The sequence below is a fragment of the Cetorhinus maximus genome, chromosome 19, assembly GCF_964194155.1.
Source record: "Cetorhinus maximus chromosome 19, sCetMax3.hap1.1, whole genome shotgun sequence".
Classification (NCBI taxonomy): Eukaryota; Metazoa; Chordata; class Chondrichthyes; order Lamniformes; family Cetorhinidae; genus Cetorhinus; species Cetorhinus maximus.
Window position 1 is genome coordinate 20,183,792 of NC_135897.1, and position 17,830 is coordinate 20,201,621.

At 49.2% G+C, this 17,830-nt stretch overlaps 1 protein-coding gene across 2 annotated transcripts in view; it reads right to left on the reverse strand.

Moving 5' to 3' along the window:
• The window catches only part of inpp5d (inositol polyphosphate-5-phosphatase D), a 199,007-nt gene that overhangs the window by 174,324 nt on the left and 6,853 nt on the right, over positions 1-17,830 (reverse strand). For both annotated transcript variants that reach the window (XM_078563554.1, XM_078563553.1), the window contains exon 2: positions 9,380-9,443. In XM_078563554.1, coding sequence (XP_078419680.1) covers positions 9,380-9,443 — 64 coding nt within the window. The remainder of the gene's footprint in view (positions 1-9,379; positions 9,444-17,830) is intronic.

Consider the following 17,830-nt stretch of genomic DNA (forward strand, 5'->3'; position numbering starts at 1 on the left):
ACCCAATGACAAGGCCACCATCTGTGCCGCCCATGCATAAAAGCCCTTCACATGGTGCTGGGGTGCTGCCTCGTAGTCCTACTGCAGCCCATATAGCCTGCAGATAGGGAGGTGACTGTGGGTCGTTGACCCAGTCACACTGAGGGCTCAAATTTTTTGGAGGGTGTTGATATAGAGGGCAATTGCAGACATTTCTGCTGCCATTCCTCTGTGGCCCTTGTCCTAGCCGCTGGAGCTCATGGCCCTCGAAGGTGCTGCTGAAGTACCCTTGGGGACTAGCGGCAGTACATCTTTCATAAGGCACCCAGTTGCCAATGGGTTGGTGGTGAGGGTTGGCATGCAAACAGTGCCTGCATCACAGGTGATCACGAACCATCTTTTTCCCTTATGCGGGACACAGGCACAAAAGAGAGAAGACAGGAGGGTGCATGCTCAACCTCCGCTCCCTCTCAGAGTACAAAGAGTGGGCTGCCAAATCAGCAGGGGAGGACCATGACCATTCCTGTGGCGATGGTGAGGCCGGCCTTCCTCAGCCATCCAGTGAGGAAGCGTGCTTATCTCTGCACATAGAAACCTGAGCGTGATGCTCAGAGCAGTGTAGGAGGCAGCCCATGCAGTCACTCATTCTTTCCTCTTTCCATTACAGGTACCAGCAGGAAGAGGGTGAGGCCAGACCCCAATCCTGAGCTGAACCCCAGCCCCAACCCGCAGAGCACCAAGGAGGATGACAACGATGACGAATTCTCACCTGTAAAATCGTCACAGCATTCGCCTGCATCCTCCATCAAGAGATATTCACCTCGCTGGGTATTAGATCTAGTTTAGGCAGGGCCTCACACTCTGGTGGTCACCGCATGGACACGTGCCCGCAGCAGGAGGAGGCAGGGAAAGCCAAGGTCAGCAGCACTCGGGGGACTGCTCTGGAAGGGGCCTCTGCTAAATCTGAGTCCTCCAGCGAGAGGCGGGGGAACATCAGGGAGAGGTGGCAGAGGCCCTCAACAGAGTGTCACATGAGGCAGAGGAGTCTGTCCGCCTACTCTCTGATATAGTAGCACCAACATGTGCACACATCGAGGTCTCATCGGGGAGGGTGGTGGACCTGGTCCAGCAGAACGTCCAGCTTCTACCAGAGATGCGCGCAGACCTGCGCTCCATTGCTTTAGCCATGGGCGAGCTTTCGCAGTGGCTACGCGAGAGGGGAATGGGGCACCTCAGCCTCCTTCCAGATGCCTCTTCACCTCCAGGAGCCAGCGAGGGGCCCTCAGGCACCAAAAGGGAGGAGGGACGTCAGGGGGGCACCTCTGGGGCCTCCAATCAGGACTCTCCAAGGGTATCCAGGCGTCCTGAGACCTCCCTGTCTATGACCCCATCAACTCCAGGCTCTGGGGCTCTGTCCCAGAGCAGGAGACCCAAAGAAAGCCAGAGCCCTCCAGGCCTTGATCCTCCAGAGGACACCCGCCAGACTCATCAGAGGGCATAGTGGTCAGCAGGCTGCCTCCACTCCTGATGCAGATGTCGGAGAAGCACCTAGACGCTGTAGTAGGCAATGTAAAATTCAGAAATTCTGAGTTCACTGTGATGGGACGGATACACTATTGCTGTTCATTGTTGCTGCTCCATTGTAAATATATGTATATTGCACTTTACAGAGATCTCCTCACTTTTTATTGGCTCTGTCAGTGTTAATGCCTGTGTGCACCCTCAAATTCAGGGAGCTAACCCAGGCAAGGTCTAGGTCCCCCTGAATCATGCCTGCGCAGGGAGGCATCAATCTTTGCCAGGCCCTTGCGAACGGTGTGTGAGAAGCCTCCCACCTACGCTGTTCACTTGCCCTTCACAGCCTTTTCCATTTAAACACCTTTCCCTTGTCAGGAATAAATGTTGGGGTTTGCCCTCAGTTGTCCAGTAGAACTGACCTGCAGCTCACCCACCCGATGACCTTCCTCCCATCCAGCATTTAGTGAGCTGGACACCGAGGGAGTGGTCAGTGCTTCAGCAGCAGTTGTGTGTGCTTTGTTCCAGGCCTGCTCAAACATTTTCTACCCTCCCCCCATCATCATTAGCCGTAGAAGCAGAAGTAGCCATTCAGCCCATCAAGTCTGCTCCTTCATTCAGTGAGATCATGGCCAGTCTGATCATCCTCAACTCCACTTTCCTGCCTTTTCCCCATAACCCTTGATTCCCTTACTGATTAAAAATCTGTCTATCTCAGCCTTGAATATACTTAACGACTCAGCCTCTACAGCCCTCTGCAGTAAAGAATTCCACAGATACACTACCCTCTGAGAGATGAAATTCCTCCTCACCCCTGCCTTAAATGGGCAACCCCTTACTCTGAGATTAAGCCCTCTGGTCCTAGACTCCCCCACAAGGGAAAGCAACCTCTCAGCATCTACCCTGTCAAGCCCCCTAAGAATCTTATATGTTTCAATAAGGTCGCCTCTCATTCTTCTATATTCCAATGAGTACAGGCCCAACCTACTCAACCTCTCCTCATAAGAAAATCCTTCCATCCCCTAGTGAATCTTCTCTGGACTGCCTCCAATGCCAGTATATCTTTCCTTAGATAAGGGGACCAAAACTGTTCACAGTATTCTAGGTGTGGCCTAACTAGTGCCTTGTATAGTTTTAGCAAGACTTCCCTAATTTTATACTCCATTCCCTTGAAATAAAGGCTAACATTCCACTTGCCTTCCCTATCACCTGCTGAATTTGTATGTTAGCTTTTTGGGATTCACGCACAAGGACTCCCAAATCCCTCTGTGCTGCAGCTTTCTGCAGTCTTTCTCCATTTAAATAAGATTTAGCTTCTCTATTCTTCCTGCCAAAGTGCATAACCTCACATTTTTCCACATTATATTCCATCTGCCAAGTTTTTGCCCACTCACTTAACCTGTCTATATCCCTCTGTAGGCTCTTTGTATCATCCTCACCATTTGCCTTCCCACCTATTTTTGTGTCATCCGCAAACTTGCTGATGTTACATTCATTTCCCTTATCCAAGTCATTAATATATATTGTAAATCGTTGTGGCTCCAGCAGTGATCCCTGTGGCACTCCACTAGTTATAGGTTTCCATCCTGAAATGCCCCCCTTATCCCAACTTTCTGTCTTCTATTAATTAGCCAGTCCTCTAACCAAGCTAATATACTATCCCCAACACCATAGGCTCTTATCTTATTAAATAGTCTGATGTGCGGTATCTTATCGAACGCCTTTTGGAAATCTAAATATATTACATCAACTGGTTCCCCTTTATCTATCCTGCTTTTTACCTCCTCGAAGAATTCTAATAAATTTGTCAGGCATGATTTCCCCTTCATGAAGCCATGCTGACTCTGCTTGATTAGATTATGTATTTCTAAATGCTCTGTTATTACATCCTTACATTTTCCCAGTGACAAATGTTAAGCTAACTGGCCTATAGTTACCTGTTTTTTGTCTCCCTCCATTTTTGAATAAGTGTGTTACATTGGCAGTTCTCCAATCCTCTGGGACTTTTCCAGAATCTAAAGATTCTTGGAAGATTACTGCCTGTTCATCTACTATCTCTGCAGCTATTTCCTTTAATATCCTAGGATGCAACCCATCAGGTCCAGGGGACTTATCGGCCTTTAGCCCCATTAGTATCCCTAGTACTTTTTCTCCAGTGATAGTTGTTGTATTTATTCCACCCCCCTCCGTTTTTCCCCTTGATTATTTAGTATTTTTGAAATGCTATTAGTGTCTTCTACCATGAAGACTAATGCAAAGTATTTACTCAATTCCTCTACCATTTCCTGGTTTCTCATTATTATTTTGCCAGCCTCATTCTCGAAGGAGCCTATGTTCACTTTGGCCTCTCTCTTCCCTTTTATATATTTAAAAGGAAGGGACCATTGACCCCACCCCCCTCCCCCGCCGGTGTCACATTTGCCCTACCATCACCCTTGAACACCAGCACCCCCATAACCCTTCGGCTTATCACTGTGAATGTGTCCTCCCTCCCCAACAAGCCCACCCCAGTCACAATCGAGATTCCCACCCTTATCTTGCCCACCCCTAGGATCTGCATCCACTTCAGAGTCCCCTCCAACAACTCTAACTGGCCCTTCACCTGCCATCGACTTATCCTCACCCTCCCACCTTACCACATCCCTCCGTCCCTTTTAACATGACTGTTCCCTGCCACCACCAATACCCTCGGTTTGCCCCCCAGGATTCCACTATCAATACCACAAACCCCTCCCTCTGAACCCTTCCCCCCAATCACGGTCCACTTCTCCACACCTCCCCCCCACTGAACCATTCCCCCCCACCCCTCCACACAGTTCCCCTTGTCCACCTCCCCACCCAACTCACAGTTTGCCTCCCCCACACCCCGCCTATGGCCCTTGCAATGCTCCCCGGTCCATTCCCCCACCGCAGCCAACCAAGACCCCTGTAAGGCTTCATTCTCTCCCCACCCCTGCTCTTTTGACTTCCTCACCCACTCTTTGTGCCTTACTTCCTTCTCTGCGTGCTCCATGACCCATCCCTCCCCCAAACCCAGTGGAGGCGCACTAACCACCTGCTCCAGCCGTCCACCTGCTGCTCCATGCCTCCAAGCTGCTCCGTCCATCCATCTCAGTAGGTCCAGGCATGTGAACTGGTCATGTTCTGGACCTGCATGAAATCCCGCTAGTTGAGCGGTTGATCAGATTTGGGGGGTGGGGGGGTGGGAGGGGTGGGCAGGGGTGTCGTGGTGGGGTGGAGGACAATTCCGGGTGGGGTGTTAATTTGAATCCTGACAGTGAGATGCAATACAGTTTCCCGACAGCCTTTGGTGGGAGCGGTGACCCGCCATAATCCCGCCACGATGGTTGGGACCGCAAGTTCCCGCCATCATTTCCCGCCATCGGGAAACCAATTTACCCATTTCCTGCTGTATTATCTGCCCCTGCCTGTCACAAAACCTGGCGATGATGGCAGGGGACGATTCCACCCAACTTTTTTGACAAATGGGCATTAGGCAGAGGCTACAATATCATTGAAAGGGAATCGGATAGGTTTTTTGAAAAGGAGGAATATCAAAGGATGTGGGGAAAGGAGAGAGAAATAGGATGAATGTAGACAACTTCCATCAAAGACCCAGTGCAGGTGCAATGGGCTGAATGGCCTACTTCAGCGTAAAATAGGCTGGAATAAATAAAACTTGGAGCTTATAGGTTCCACAGATTTCTTTCTGTTAATTATTAAAAGGGACAGATAAGAGTTTACTTGGCTCAGGCACATTCTGGCTTCTTATACCCAATTGGTAAAGCAGCAAAAGGTGCTAACTCTGAGACAGCTAAAGATCTTCAACATGCAGCTACACTGAAATGGCAGCCGTGACTGAAACAACAACTATAACCAATCTTCCAGCAGGAGGACAGTGGAAGATTGTGGCAAGAGCTAAAGGAGTTTTCTTTCATAGCACATAGCACTCGCCCCTGTCCAGTTCATATCAGAATCCCCCTTCATCCCAAATCAAGCAGACACTCTCCACCTTCCTGTTCATGCCAGCACCTTCCCCTCTCCCACCTGCGGGATTTTCTGGTCCCGCTGAAGTCCAATGTACTTTTGAATGGCTTGCCACATTTTCCAGCCCTGCCCCCACCACGGCAGGGCTGTAAAGGTCCACCTAAAGACTTAAAAATGGTGGCTGAATTATGTCTGCAGGTCCTGCTTCACTGACTCTTGATTTCCTATGTGCAATGCCACACGCGATTGAATTGTGTCTTATTATGGTTAAGTCAGCCAACTCTTCATGTCCACCGAAGTTACTTCATGATTTTGTTTATGCTTCTCTGTGTACATTTACCATTTAGAATTGAATGGAAAATGTTAACATATCAATTTTGATGTGTCAACATCACATTGCAGTTGCAGTGTCTAGCCACCAAGTGGCTCCATGGAGTGAGTTTCCAAAGTCTCTCCCAACTCCATTGCCATCTTGTGCATGAATGAAAGATATTTTCAACTCACCATGGCCAGCACTACTGACAGTTCACTATCATCTAAAATTGGCTCAATCGTAGCACTCTCATCTCTTAGTCAGAAGGTTGTGAATTCAGGTCACTTGTGCACAAAATCCCGTTTGATACTCCAGTGCAGTACTGAGGGAGTCCTGCATTGATGGGGGTGCTGTTTTTCAGATGACACATGAAACTGAATCCCAACTGCCCTCTCAGCTCCCACAATACTATTTCAAAGAAGAACAGGGGAATTCTCCTCAATATCCTAGCTAATATTTATCCCTCAACTAATATCTTCAAACCCGATTATCAGGCCATTATCACATTCTGTTTGTGCAAGCTTGCTGTGTGCAAATTCACGAACGCGTTTCCTACATTACATACAGTCAGTGTACTTCAAAAATAGTTAATTAGATGTGAAGCCCTTTGGGACAACCTGAGCTTATGAAAGGTGCTATATAAATGCAAGTCTGTCATTATTTTTAATTCCTTGAATGGATGCTGCTGATGTGGAGCCTTGTGAGTCAGGAGCACATATTCAAGAGTTGAATATCACCTGACAAAACTTACGTTGATCATATTCTTCCTCCCATAGACTCACAGTGACATCTGACTTCAGGGGAACGAGTTGCCTTCTGGTATTTCATCCACATGGTTATTCCAAACAGCATAAGCAGCAAGTTATAGACAGAGCTAAGCGATTCCACAACCAAAGGATCAGATCTAAGCTCTGCAGTCCTGCCACATCCAGTCGTGAATGGTGGTGGACAATTAAACAGCTCCCTGGAGGAGCAGGCTCCACAAATATTCCTATCCTCAATAATGGGGGAGCCCAGAAAATCTGTGTAAAAGATAAGGCTGAAGCATTTGCAACAATCTTCAGCCAGAAGTGCCGAGTGGATGATCCATCTCGGCTTCCTCCAGAGGCCTTGAGCATTACAGATGCCAGTCTCCAGCCAATGTGATTCACTTCACATAATATCAAAAAATGGCTGAAGGCACTGGATACTGCAAAGGCTACGGGCCCTGACAATATTCTGGCAATAATACTGAAGTCTTGTGCTCTAGAACTTGTCGCACCCCTAGCCAAGCTGTCCCAGTACAGCTACACTGGCATCTACCCGGCACCTAACACAATGGAAGATGGTTGTGGTTGGTGGAGGTCAATCATCTCAGCTCCGGGACATCACTGCAGGAGTTCCTCAGAGTAGTGTCTTCGGCCCAACCATCCTCTGCTGCTTCATCAGTGACCTTCCTTCCATCACAAGGTCAGAAGTGGGGATGTTCGCTGATGATTGCACAATGTTCAGCACCATTCGTGACTCCTCAGATACTGAAGCAGTCCATGTCCAAATGCAGCATGACCTGGACAATATCCAGGCTTGGGCTGACAAGTGGCAAGTAACATTTGTGCCACACAAGTGCCAGACAATGACAATCTCTAACAAGAGAGAATCTAACCATTGTTCCTTGACATTCAATGGCATTACCACTCACTGAACCCCCCACTATCAACATCCTGGGGGTGGCCATTGACCAGAGACTGAACTGGACTAGTCACATAAATACTATACTTACAAGAGCAGGTCAGAGGCCAGGAATCCTACAGCGAGTAACTCACCCCCTGACTCCCCAAAGCCTGTCCACCATCTACAAGGCACAAATCAGGAGTGTGATGGAATACTCTCCACTTGCCTGGATGACTGCAGCTCCAACAACACTCAAGAAGCTTGACACCATGCAGGACAAAGCAGCCCACTTGATTGGCACCCCATTTACAAACATTCATTCCCTCCACCACCAATGCACAGTAGCAGCAAAGTGTACCATCTACAAGATGCACTGCAGGAATTCACCAAGCCTCCTTAGACAGCACCTTCCAAACCCATGACCACTACCATCTAGAAGGAAAATGGCAGCAGACACATAGGAACACCACCACCTGGAAGTTCCCCTCCAAGACACTCACTGTACTGATTTGGAAATATATTGCTGTTCCTTTACTGTTGCTGGTCAAAATCCTGGAACTCCCTCCCTAACACCACATGGACTCCAACGGTTCAAGAAGGCTGCTCACCACCACCTTCTCAAGGGAAATTTGGGATGGGCAATAAATATATATTTTTTATTTATTCATGGGATGTGGGCATCGCTGGCTAGGCCAGCATTTATTACCCATCCCTAATTGTCCTTTTTCAGAGGCCATTTAAGAGTCAACACCACATTGCTGTGGATCTGGAGACATATGTAGGCCAGGCCAGGTAAGGACAACAGATTTCCTTTCCTAAAGGACACTAGTGAACCAGATGGGTTTTTAACAACAATTGACAATGGTTTCATAGTCATCATTAGACTTTTAATTCCAGGTTTTTATTGAATTCAAATTCTACCATCTGCCATGACAGGGTTTGAACCCAGGTCCCCCAGAGGATTATCCTGGGTCCACTGGATTACTAATCCAGCAACAATACCATTACACCATTGCCTAGCCAGCAACACTCACATCCCATGAATGAATTTTTTAAAATTTTGTGTGTGTTGAAAGGACAGCAAATATCCCTGTAATCTTGTACGCGCATAGCTATCCATAGATCCGGAAGTAAACAGTTAACGCATGGAATAAAGAGCTGAAATAACTCACGCAGCTGACTCCCTCCACAAACCGTAAAATCACCCCATCACAGTTTCCATCCAACCTCCCAAGGGACTCACACAATGCTAAAGAAACAACCATAAACGGATGAGAAATATAAACAGAAAATGCTGGAAATACTCAGCAGTCTGGCAGCATCCAAGAAGAGAGAGAAACAGAGTTAACATTTCGCGTGCAATATGACTCTTCCACAGGACAGGAGAAGTTCTGAAGGAGAGTCATATTTGACTCAAAACATTAACTTTGTTCCTCTTTCCACAGCTGCTACCGAACCTGCTGCGTATTTCCAGCATTTTCTGTTTTTATTTTATATTTTCAGCATCTGGAGTATTTGGCATTGTCAAAAATGTTGAGACTTCTCCTCAAGCCTTAAAAGGGAACAAATAAAGCACCAGGATATCAACCCATCAGCATAGCTCACAATTCCAATTCTAGATGTCCTGCTCCAAGGTTGACTTATCCCCAATTCTAGCAGGGCAAGGGGAACCATATTCTTACAGATTACATCATCAGGTCCATCTTTATCAATACTGGCTTACTGGTGATTACTAGAATTACTAGCAAATCTGCTCTTAAATAGATAGTTATTGACAAAACATTGGTAGCTGACCCTTTGAGCCTCAACAATTATTCGAGCTAATTTGGTACTGATCTCTCCAAAGGCATTTGGAGAGATTCATAGCGCTCTGCCGGGTGATGGGGTTACAAGTTTTGACACAGTTCAGTGCTTTAAGCATGATTAAACACCTACCTGAACAGATAACATATTGTCCTCATTTATAAAGATCCTGTAAGTGTAGATGCAGTTTTCAAAACTGGAAAAGAGGAACAAAGAAAATGAGACAATTAAATTTGATTCAAGTAGATTATTTGCCATGATTTCTGAACACGCTCTATTCTGCCCCCCACCCTCACCATACAACATGAAAAAGACACAGCATCTCTCTGCATTATTAGCTCCTTGGTCCATTTCCGAAACCAGCTCTTCCATCTCCTCTGTGAGTGAAAGTGCAGCACAGGTGATGGGCCAAATGGCCTATTTCTTTGCTGAATAATTCTACAAACTTTGTGCCACATGTTAGAAAGAAAGAACATGCCATACAGCGCCTTTCATGAACTCACGATGTCCCAAAGGACTTCACAGCCAAATCAAGTACTTTTGATGTAAGGTCACTGTTATAACGTAGGGAAATGTGGCTGCTAATTTGTGCACAGCAAGATTCCACAAACAGCAATGAGATAAATGACCAGATAATCTGTTCTTTTCCTTTGGTGATGTTGGTTGAACACAAGAACACAAGAAATAGAAGCAGGAGTAGGCCTTATGGCCTGTCAAGCCTGCCCCACCATTCAGTGGACTGCAGCGGTTCAAGAAGGCAGCTCACCATCACCTTCTTAAGGGCAACTAGGGATGGGCAATAAATGCTGGCCCAGCCAGCGAAGCCAACTTCCTGTGACTTAATAAAAAAAATACTATCAGGGCTGATCTTGGGCTTCAGCTCCATTTTCCCACCTGCTCTACAAATCCCTTAATTCCCTGAGAGACCAAAAATCTGTTTATTCCAGCCTTAGCCTTGAAAGATAAATGCTGCCCAGGAACTGGGGGACTACCCACATCAAATAGCATGATCTTTATATTCACCCCATGAGACCAGATGTTACTTTGGTTTAACAACAGCACCTCTGCTATATAACCCTCCCTGAAATCTGGAAGAGTGTCAGCCTGAATTATCTTAAGTCTCTGGAGCAGGGCTTGATCTCACAACCTGTCAGCTGAAAATCAACAGGACTACCACCAGGCAAAGGATGACACTTAAAAACTGCACTTATTTACAATGTGTAAGCCAATAGGAATGCAATAAAGATTCACAAACTTATTACAGCCAACTGACACATAAAACTTTCATCACAACTGCCTGGGCTAGAGTTAAATCCAAGTAAAGGAGTGCAAAAGTAAAAACCCACTGTCCCACCCAGTGCAGTGTGCGAAAGGACAGTGTCTGACCCACTGTCCCACCCAGTCCCAAAGTGTGAAAGGACAGTGTCTGACCCACTGTCCCACCCAGTCCCAAAATGTGAAAGGACAGTGTCTGACCCACTGTCCCACCCAGTCCCAGAGTGTGAAAGGACAGTGTCTGACCCACTGTCCCACCCAGTCCCAGAGTGTGAAAGGACAGTGTCTGACCCATTGTACCACCCAGTCTCAGAATGTGAAAGGACAGTGTCTGACCCACTGTCCCACCCAGTCCCAGAGTGTGAAAGGACAGTGCCTGACCCACTGTCCCACCCAGTCCCAGAGTGTGAAAGGACAGTGTCTGACCCATTGCACCACCCAGTCTCAGAATGTGAAAGGACAGTGTCTGACCCACTGTCCCACCCAGTCCCAGAGTGTGAAAGGACAGTGCCTGACCCACTGTCCCACCCAGTCCCAAAGTGTGAAAGGACAGTGTCTGACCCACTATCCCACCCAGTCTCAGAATGTGAAAGGACAGTGTCTGACCCACTGTCCCACCCAGTCTCAGAGTGTGAAAGGACAGTGTCTGACCCACTGTCCCACCCAGTCCCAGAGTGTGAAAGGACAGTGCCTGACCCACTGTCCCACCCATTCCCAAAGTGTGAAAGGACAGAGTCTGACCCACTATCCCACTCAGTCTCAGAATGTGAAAGGACAGTGTCTGACCCACTGTCCCACCCAGTCCCAGGGCAGCGCACAGCAGTGTCCTGGAGATCAATCTCAATTCCTGGAGACTCCAGGCCAATCCTGAAGGGTTGGCAACCCTTTTACCTGTGCGAGCAGGCGGGGCCCTATTTAGCCTTTCAGTCGAAAGTCTGAACTTCTGATAGTACATCACTCCTTCAATACTGCTCTTATTTTGAATTCTCTAGTATAAAAGCTGTTTTGGAAAATTTTAGAAGGCTCCATTTAAACAAACAGCAGATGGGAAACAAATATTCTAACCACTAACTTTCCAAGCTGCAACGAGGTAGATTTACTAATTAGAATAAGGGCTAAAGAAATTCCAAAGGGATCTTAATCACAAATTGGATTCTTTCAGAGTGCGGCAGTCAATTCCTTATATCTCTATGGGACATAAGAAAGTCATGTACAGAAATCGCAGAAAGTTAGCATGCTGGTACAGCAAGCAATAGGAAGGCAAATAGAATGTTAGCCTTTATTGTAGGGGAGCTGCAGTATATGAGTAAGGAAATGCTCCTACAGTTAGGTAGGGCATTGGAGTGAGAGCACACCTGTAGTACTGTGGAAAGTTTTGAATTCTGTACATAAGGGAGATATAATATACTTGATTTGGGGGAGGGGGGAGGGGGGGTGCGGTGCAATGAAGGTTCACTAGATTGGTTCCTGGGATGAGAGCATTGTTCTATGAGGAGAGATTGAATAGAATGGGCCTACATTCTTTGGAGAAGAATGTGAAGTGATCTCATTAAAATGTATTACATTCTTGGAGGGTTTTACTAGGAACATGAGGAAAGTGTAAAAACGCGGTCGATGTAAAACTTCAGCCAGAATGGTAGAACAAGTTTGGGGACCCTGTAGCCTACTCCTGCTCCTATTTCTGAGGTACTTAAATATTTATATAATGAAAGATCAAGCTCTTCCCACATTAAAGAATATTACTGACAAGACCACATCAGAGTGGAGGATGTTCTGCTCTAGCCCTTTAACAGGCTTAGGATCAAGGTAGAATGGAACTAGCATAATCTCAAATATCAAAGCATGAAGCTACAGCAGCTCAATGACCTTATCTAAATCCTAAGGCTGAGCTATGATCATTTCCTGGTTGGTCAATACTACTTTATCTACAACACTCGTTCAGTTGTCAACAGTATACACATCCTGGTTAAAGCAATCACTTTCAGTTGTACCATTATGCTGCATTTAAGTGTAATAGCAGACAATCGAAAACACTGCATGGTTATTATGAATTTCCTTATTTCATTCGCTTTCACACGCTCATTCCTGTCCTTAACCAAAGGGAAAATTTCATTCCCTGTCACTGGCCTAGCCATCAGGATTGAAGCCTGAAGCTAATCATTTTGGGTAAAATCACTGGCGCTGACCATTGATTGTTGAGACAATGGGCAGATTCTGAGCCCGCTGGCGGCGGGCATGATAGGTGGCGTGTGCGGAAAATATGGCGAGACCCACTTCACGACGGTGTGAAGGCAGGTTACGATCTTCCGCTCAGCCCGCTGATGGCGGGCCGCGTTTCCTGCTATCGGTCGGCAGGGAGCGAATTGTAAAGGTTAGCATATAATTAAAAGGACATCCCGCCAGGCTCTTGGAACCCCACCGTATCTTCTGTCCACATCAGCGGGACAGCACGCTGACGTGTTTCACAACAGCACACAGGCGACATGCACTTGGCGGCCTTCACTTTGGAGGAACTGAGGTAAGTGAGCTGCAGTGTTCTCCACAGCTCACCCGCTGTTTACAGGCCTCAGGGGCACCAGGCGGCAGGGGAAACTGATGCCTGGCCCCACAGGCGGCTGCTGAGGGGTGGGGGTGTCTGGGGGCAAGTGATGGCCAGCCTCAGAGGCGACTGCTGCCCTGGTGCACACAGGTGGAGAGCAGGATAAGTGAGTGAAATGGCCACGTAGTTGGGTCACCTGTATAAACTGACAATGCTTCTGCAACTAAGACAGATCAGGTGCATCCACAGTGATATGATTGGGGTCAGGCTCCAAGCCTGCCCGACATTGCAAACAATGCGGAGGCACCAAAGGGCCACCAAGTGCTCCATACCTTACCCCCACCCCCCATCCCCACCCCCCTGGCACAGACTTCGAGTCCTCCACCACTTTATTGAACCGCGGAGCAGTTGGACGGCACACGTTGTACAATCTCCTCGCTATCGCTGGCTATGTAACAGTCACTGCTGGAAGTGCTCACAGCCCCTTGCAATCTCAGCATCCCTGTTTGGAACAGTGTCCCCCATGTCGCAGCCATGCAGCGCACCCATCTCTGCCCGAGGGGTGGCCAGCACTCTCCGGGAAGCATCAAGGGGTGGTCACACAGGGTCAGGAAAGGTTCTAAGTACAGCCATGATAACCACGTCTCTCTCTCTCTCTTTCATGCTGCAGGAGGACCATGTCAGGATCATGGATCCTGGTGACCTAGCTGTCTGCCTGATGGCCTACAGAGACTTTAGAAGATGGAGGAGAGAGTGACTGAGGCTCCTGGCTGTGCAAAGGCAGGAGCAGCAACCTCATGAAGAAGGGGCAGCAGGGGCTCCCACACACGTTGCCCTGGAGCGACAGTGAGCCGTGGCTGGTCGGTGCTTAGTGACACCCAGGGTCTATAGACACCGCCTGTCATTCCTGCAGATGACTGAGAACCAGTGTCGCTGACGACTGCGCATGTTTAGGGATCTGGTGGCTCACATCTGCCACTTACTGCAGGACTTGGCGCCAAGGGGACATGGATGGCATCCACTGCCAGTGGCTGTGAAAGTGACTCTGGCGCTCAATTTCTATGCCAGTGGCTCCTTTCAGGGCCCCACAGGTGACCTCTGTGGGATTTCACAATCCGCCACCCACAAATGTATCCATGAGGTCACGGATGCCATCTTCTCCATGGCACACAACTTTGTGCATTTCGCCCAGGACCAGGACAGCCAGGATGCAAGGGCCATTGGATTCACCCTGATCTCGGGATTCCCACAGGTGCAGGGTGCGATTGACTGCACTCATGTGGCATTCAGGTTTCCATCGCTACACTTGATGGACTTCATCAACAGCAAGGGCTTCCACTCACTGAATGTGCAGCTGGTGTGTGACCACCAGAAATGCATCCTGCAGGTCTGCGCACGGTTTCCAGGGAGTGTGCACGACGCCTACATCCTGGGTCGCTTGCAGATCCCTGCAGTCTTCCAGGGTTCACAGAGGCTGCAGGGTTGGCTCCTTGGGGACAAGGGCTGCCCGCAGAGACCATGGCTGATGACACACATGCGGCGGCCTCAGACTGCAGCAGAGCAATGATATAATGACACTCATGCTGCAGCTGGTGCCTGGACTGGTCTGGAGGAGCCCTGCAATACAGTCCGCAGAGGGTGTCAGGCATCATTGTCTGCTGCATCCTTTACAACCTGGCACTGCAACGGGGAGAGGAGCCGGCTGAGGAGGAGATGGAGGAGCTCCATGCCTCCTCTGATGAGGAGGACGCTGACGGGGATGAGGGTGAGGGCATCCTCAGTGGTGATGATGACGGGGATGAGGCTCTCGCATTGGCTAGACTAGGCAAGGTGCACTCGGGAGGCCCTCGTAGCTGCCTGATTTGTGGAGGATGATGACGACATGCAAGTGAGCTGTCCCCATAGATCCTCACATCGCAGTTGTGAACGTTTGACTCCAGCCTGGCTTATGGCAGTGCCAATACCCTCTGTGAGAATGCCCCTGTCATGGAGATGTAGTGGAGGCCCTAATAGTCGCTCGTTCACAGGCGGATGATGACGACATGCAGTGAGGACACTCCATAGATCTTCACATGACTCTAAGAATATCTGACTCCTGTCTGGTCGAGGGCAGCTCGCTTGCGCTCCATGATCAGGGCCATCTCAGAGACGCAGCCATGAAACTTTAGATGCTTCTGATGCTGTGCCCACCTTCAGCACCTCAGTCCTTCAGGAGCTGGTGCACAGCATCACTGGTCACAGATGCTGGTGTGATGGGGGCCAGACCCACCTTAAAGGTGCTGAGAGCACACAGAGAGAAAGAGAGAACTCTGTGACGCCTGCCCACGACATTCTGGCAGCAATGACCAGTGCTGCTGAGGTGCAGTCATCAGTAATGTTCCCAGGGAGTGTGAGGCTGGACCATCACTGTGGTCTGAAGGCGGTACAGAGCAAGGGGAAGAGGCCCTGGCCTGAGACACCTGCCTTTTATTTTGTGCAGAAAGGTTTCACATCTGAGTGACACAAACACTGATCACCAGAACAAGGAGCCATAGGGAGGGAGACATTGTTGGGAGTTTATAGACAATAGTGAACATTATGTGCAAGTGATTAACACCCATGCCCAGGCTGTACAGATAATTCTCCTTAACTTTCCTAACCCTGCTGCTACATCTTGGTGCTCCCCGGACATGAACAGTGGGGGCAGAGCCAGCCTGCTGACTGCTATGCCCTGTCTGTGATGACTTTGGCGGGCGTCCTCTGGAGGGCCGAGACTTGGAGGGCCCCTGCCTGCATTCGGGGTCCTGTTGTGTAGCAATGTCACCCTCTTCGGCCTGTGAAGCTGGAACTGCAGAGGTCACAGGAAGATAGGAGTCAGGTGGGCCAGTCACTCCTAGAGTCACCTAGGTGAATGGCCTCGGAGTGTGCACCTGCTGATCCTCTATCCTATGGGTGCCCGAGGGCCCCTGGCTGACTCCATGAACAGAAGGGGAAGCTGGAGTGAGATCGAGCTGCCCAGCACCTCTCTTGTGTACACACTATTGGAGGCCAGCTATGGTGTCAGTGATGGAGTTAAACCCGAGCATGCAGTGCAGGAGTGACGTCCTGGGCCAAGGTCTTCATGGCGGCTGCCATCCTGCCAGGGTTGACCTCAGTGCATTGCATTGCCGGTGCTATCACCTCAGCCTGAAGGTGGATGGACTCCTCCATCGTGCCTTGCAATCTGAAGAGTGCAGCAGACATCCCTTCCTGATGTTCCCGAGCTTGCCTTTGCAGCTGAAGCAACTGTGACATGACCGAGTCCAGAGGCTCATCATCTGACTTGGACTCAGCAATGTTTTGGCCTCCAGCAGTCCTCTGAGTGCCGGGGACCAGGAAAGTACTTGCCTCCACCTGCTGTGGTTCAGACAGTGCGATGTGCTTAGCAGATTGTGACCCCGAGGCTACTGTAAAGCTAGGTTCCACCGAGGTGTGTGTCTCTGCACTGGTGGAGGGTGTGGGCGAGCGCTGTGACGGGACTTCAGGGAGAATGCCTTCAGATTCTTCTTCGGAGGTTTCTTCAGAGCTTGCTTGGAGGCCCTGGGTCATGGATTCCGTCTGCTGCTTCCCAGATGTGCCTGTGGAAGCAAGGGGAGATAATGAATGCATGGCAGTGACCTGTGAAAGAGGACACATCACTCATGATATGGTTGTCTGATGGACGTTGCACTGTTGGATCCTCAATTGGTAGAGCAGCGCCGACCTCACTGTCAGCACAGGACCGGTGCCGGTCATCGCCGGCCAGCTGGATGGCTCTGTTTTCGAATTCTGTCAGAACTTTGATCTCCGGCATCCCTCCACCTGTCTGTGACCTTTCCCTCCTGTTGTGAGCCAGTTTGTCCTGCATGGATAGAGATGGGGAGAGTGTATCAGGACTCCTGCCGGGCCAGATGATAAGTATGCTTGGTCTTCGTGTGTGGTGAGTGGTTCCATGAACAGGATGAGGACAATGACAGTGAGTGTGAGAAAGTGAATAGTAATGTCCCTGTGAGGGCTCTGTGGGTGTGTGGTGGGTTTGTGAGTGTGTGAGTTGGGAGTGATGAAAAGAGTGACTTATCCTGGTGGAACGGAGGAGGCCATTCATCCTTTTGCAGCACTGGGTGGCTGTCCTCTTCTGCAGGGCATTTGCACTGACCACCGCTGCCACCACCTCCCAAGCCAGGTTGGTGACATTGCTACCCATCCTGCAGCCAGAGCGGGGGTACAGGACATCCCGGCGGGCTTCCGCAGCATCCAGTAGTTGCTCGAGGGACCCGCTGCTGAAGCAGGGGCTGCAGTCCATTTGCCTGTGCTGGCCATGTCTCCCAAGCAGTAGTGGTGAGCTGGTGGCGATGAGCGCTTTGCTGGCGGCTGCCTTTTAAAGATGGCAGCTGGTGTGATGCAACAGCGGGGTAATGGTAAGCAGCTGAATGAGAGCCCACCCGGCCTGGAAATGGCATGTTTCACAGGAGTAAATAAATAATGAGGCGGGCTTAGGAACATACGGCGTGAAAAGCCGCCATTTTCATCAGCATTTTACCTATTTTACCATTTTACCCGCCCGCTACCGCACTTAGTGCAATTCTGGGAAAATTCAGCCCAATATAACACTACCGCTGCAGAGTTTGTATTTTTGTGGCTCCAACAAATAAAGAGATTGCTTTGGTTGCCATGGAAATACCCTCAGATGTCATAATCAGGCTGAGGAGAAAGGTCTGACCAGTGTGATGAGATTTAGCACAACAAGAATTAATGGCACCTTAACCCAAAGA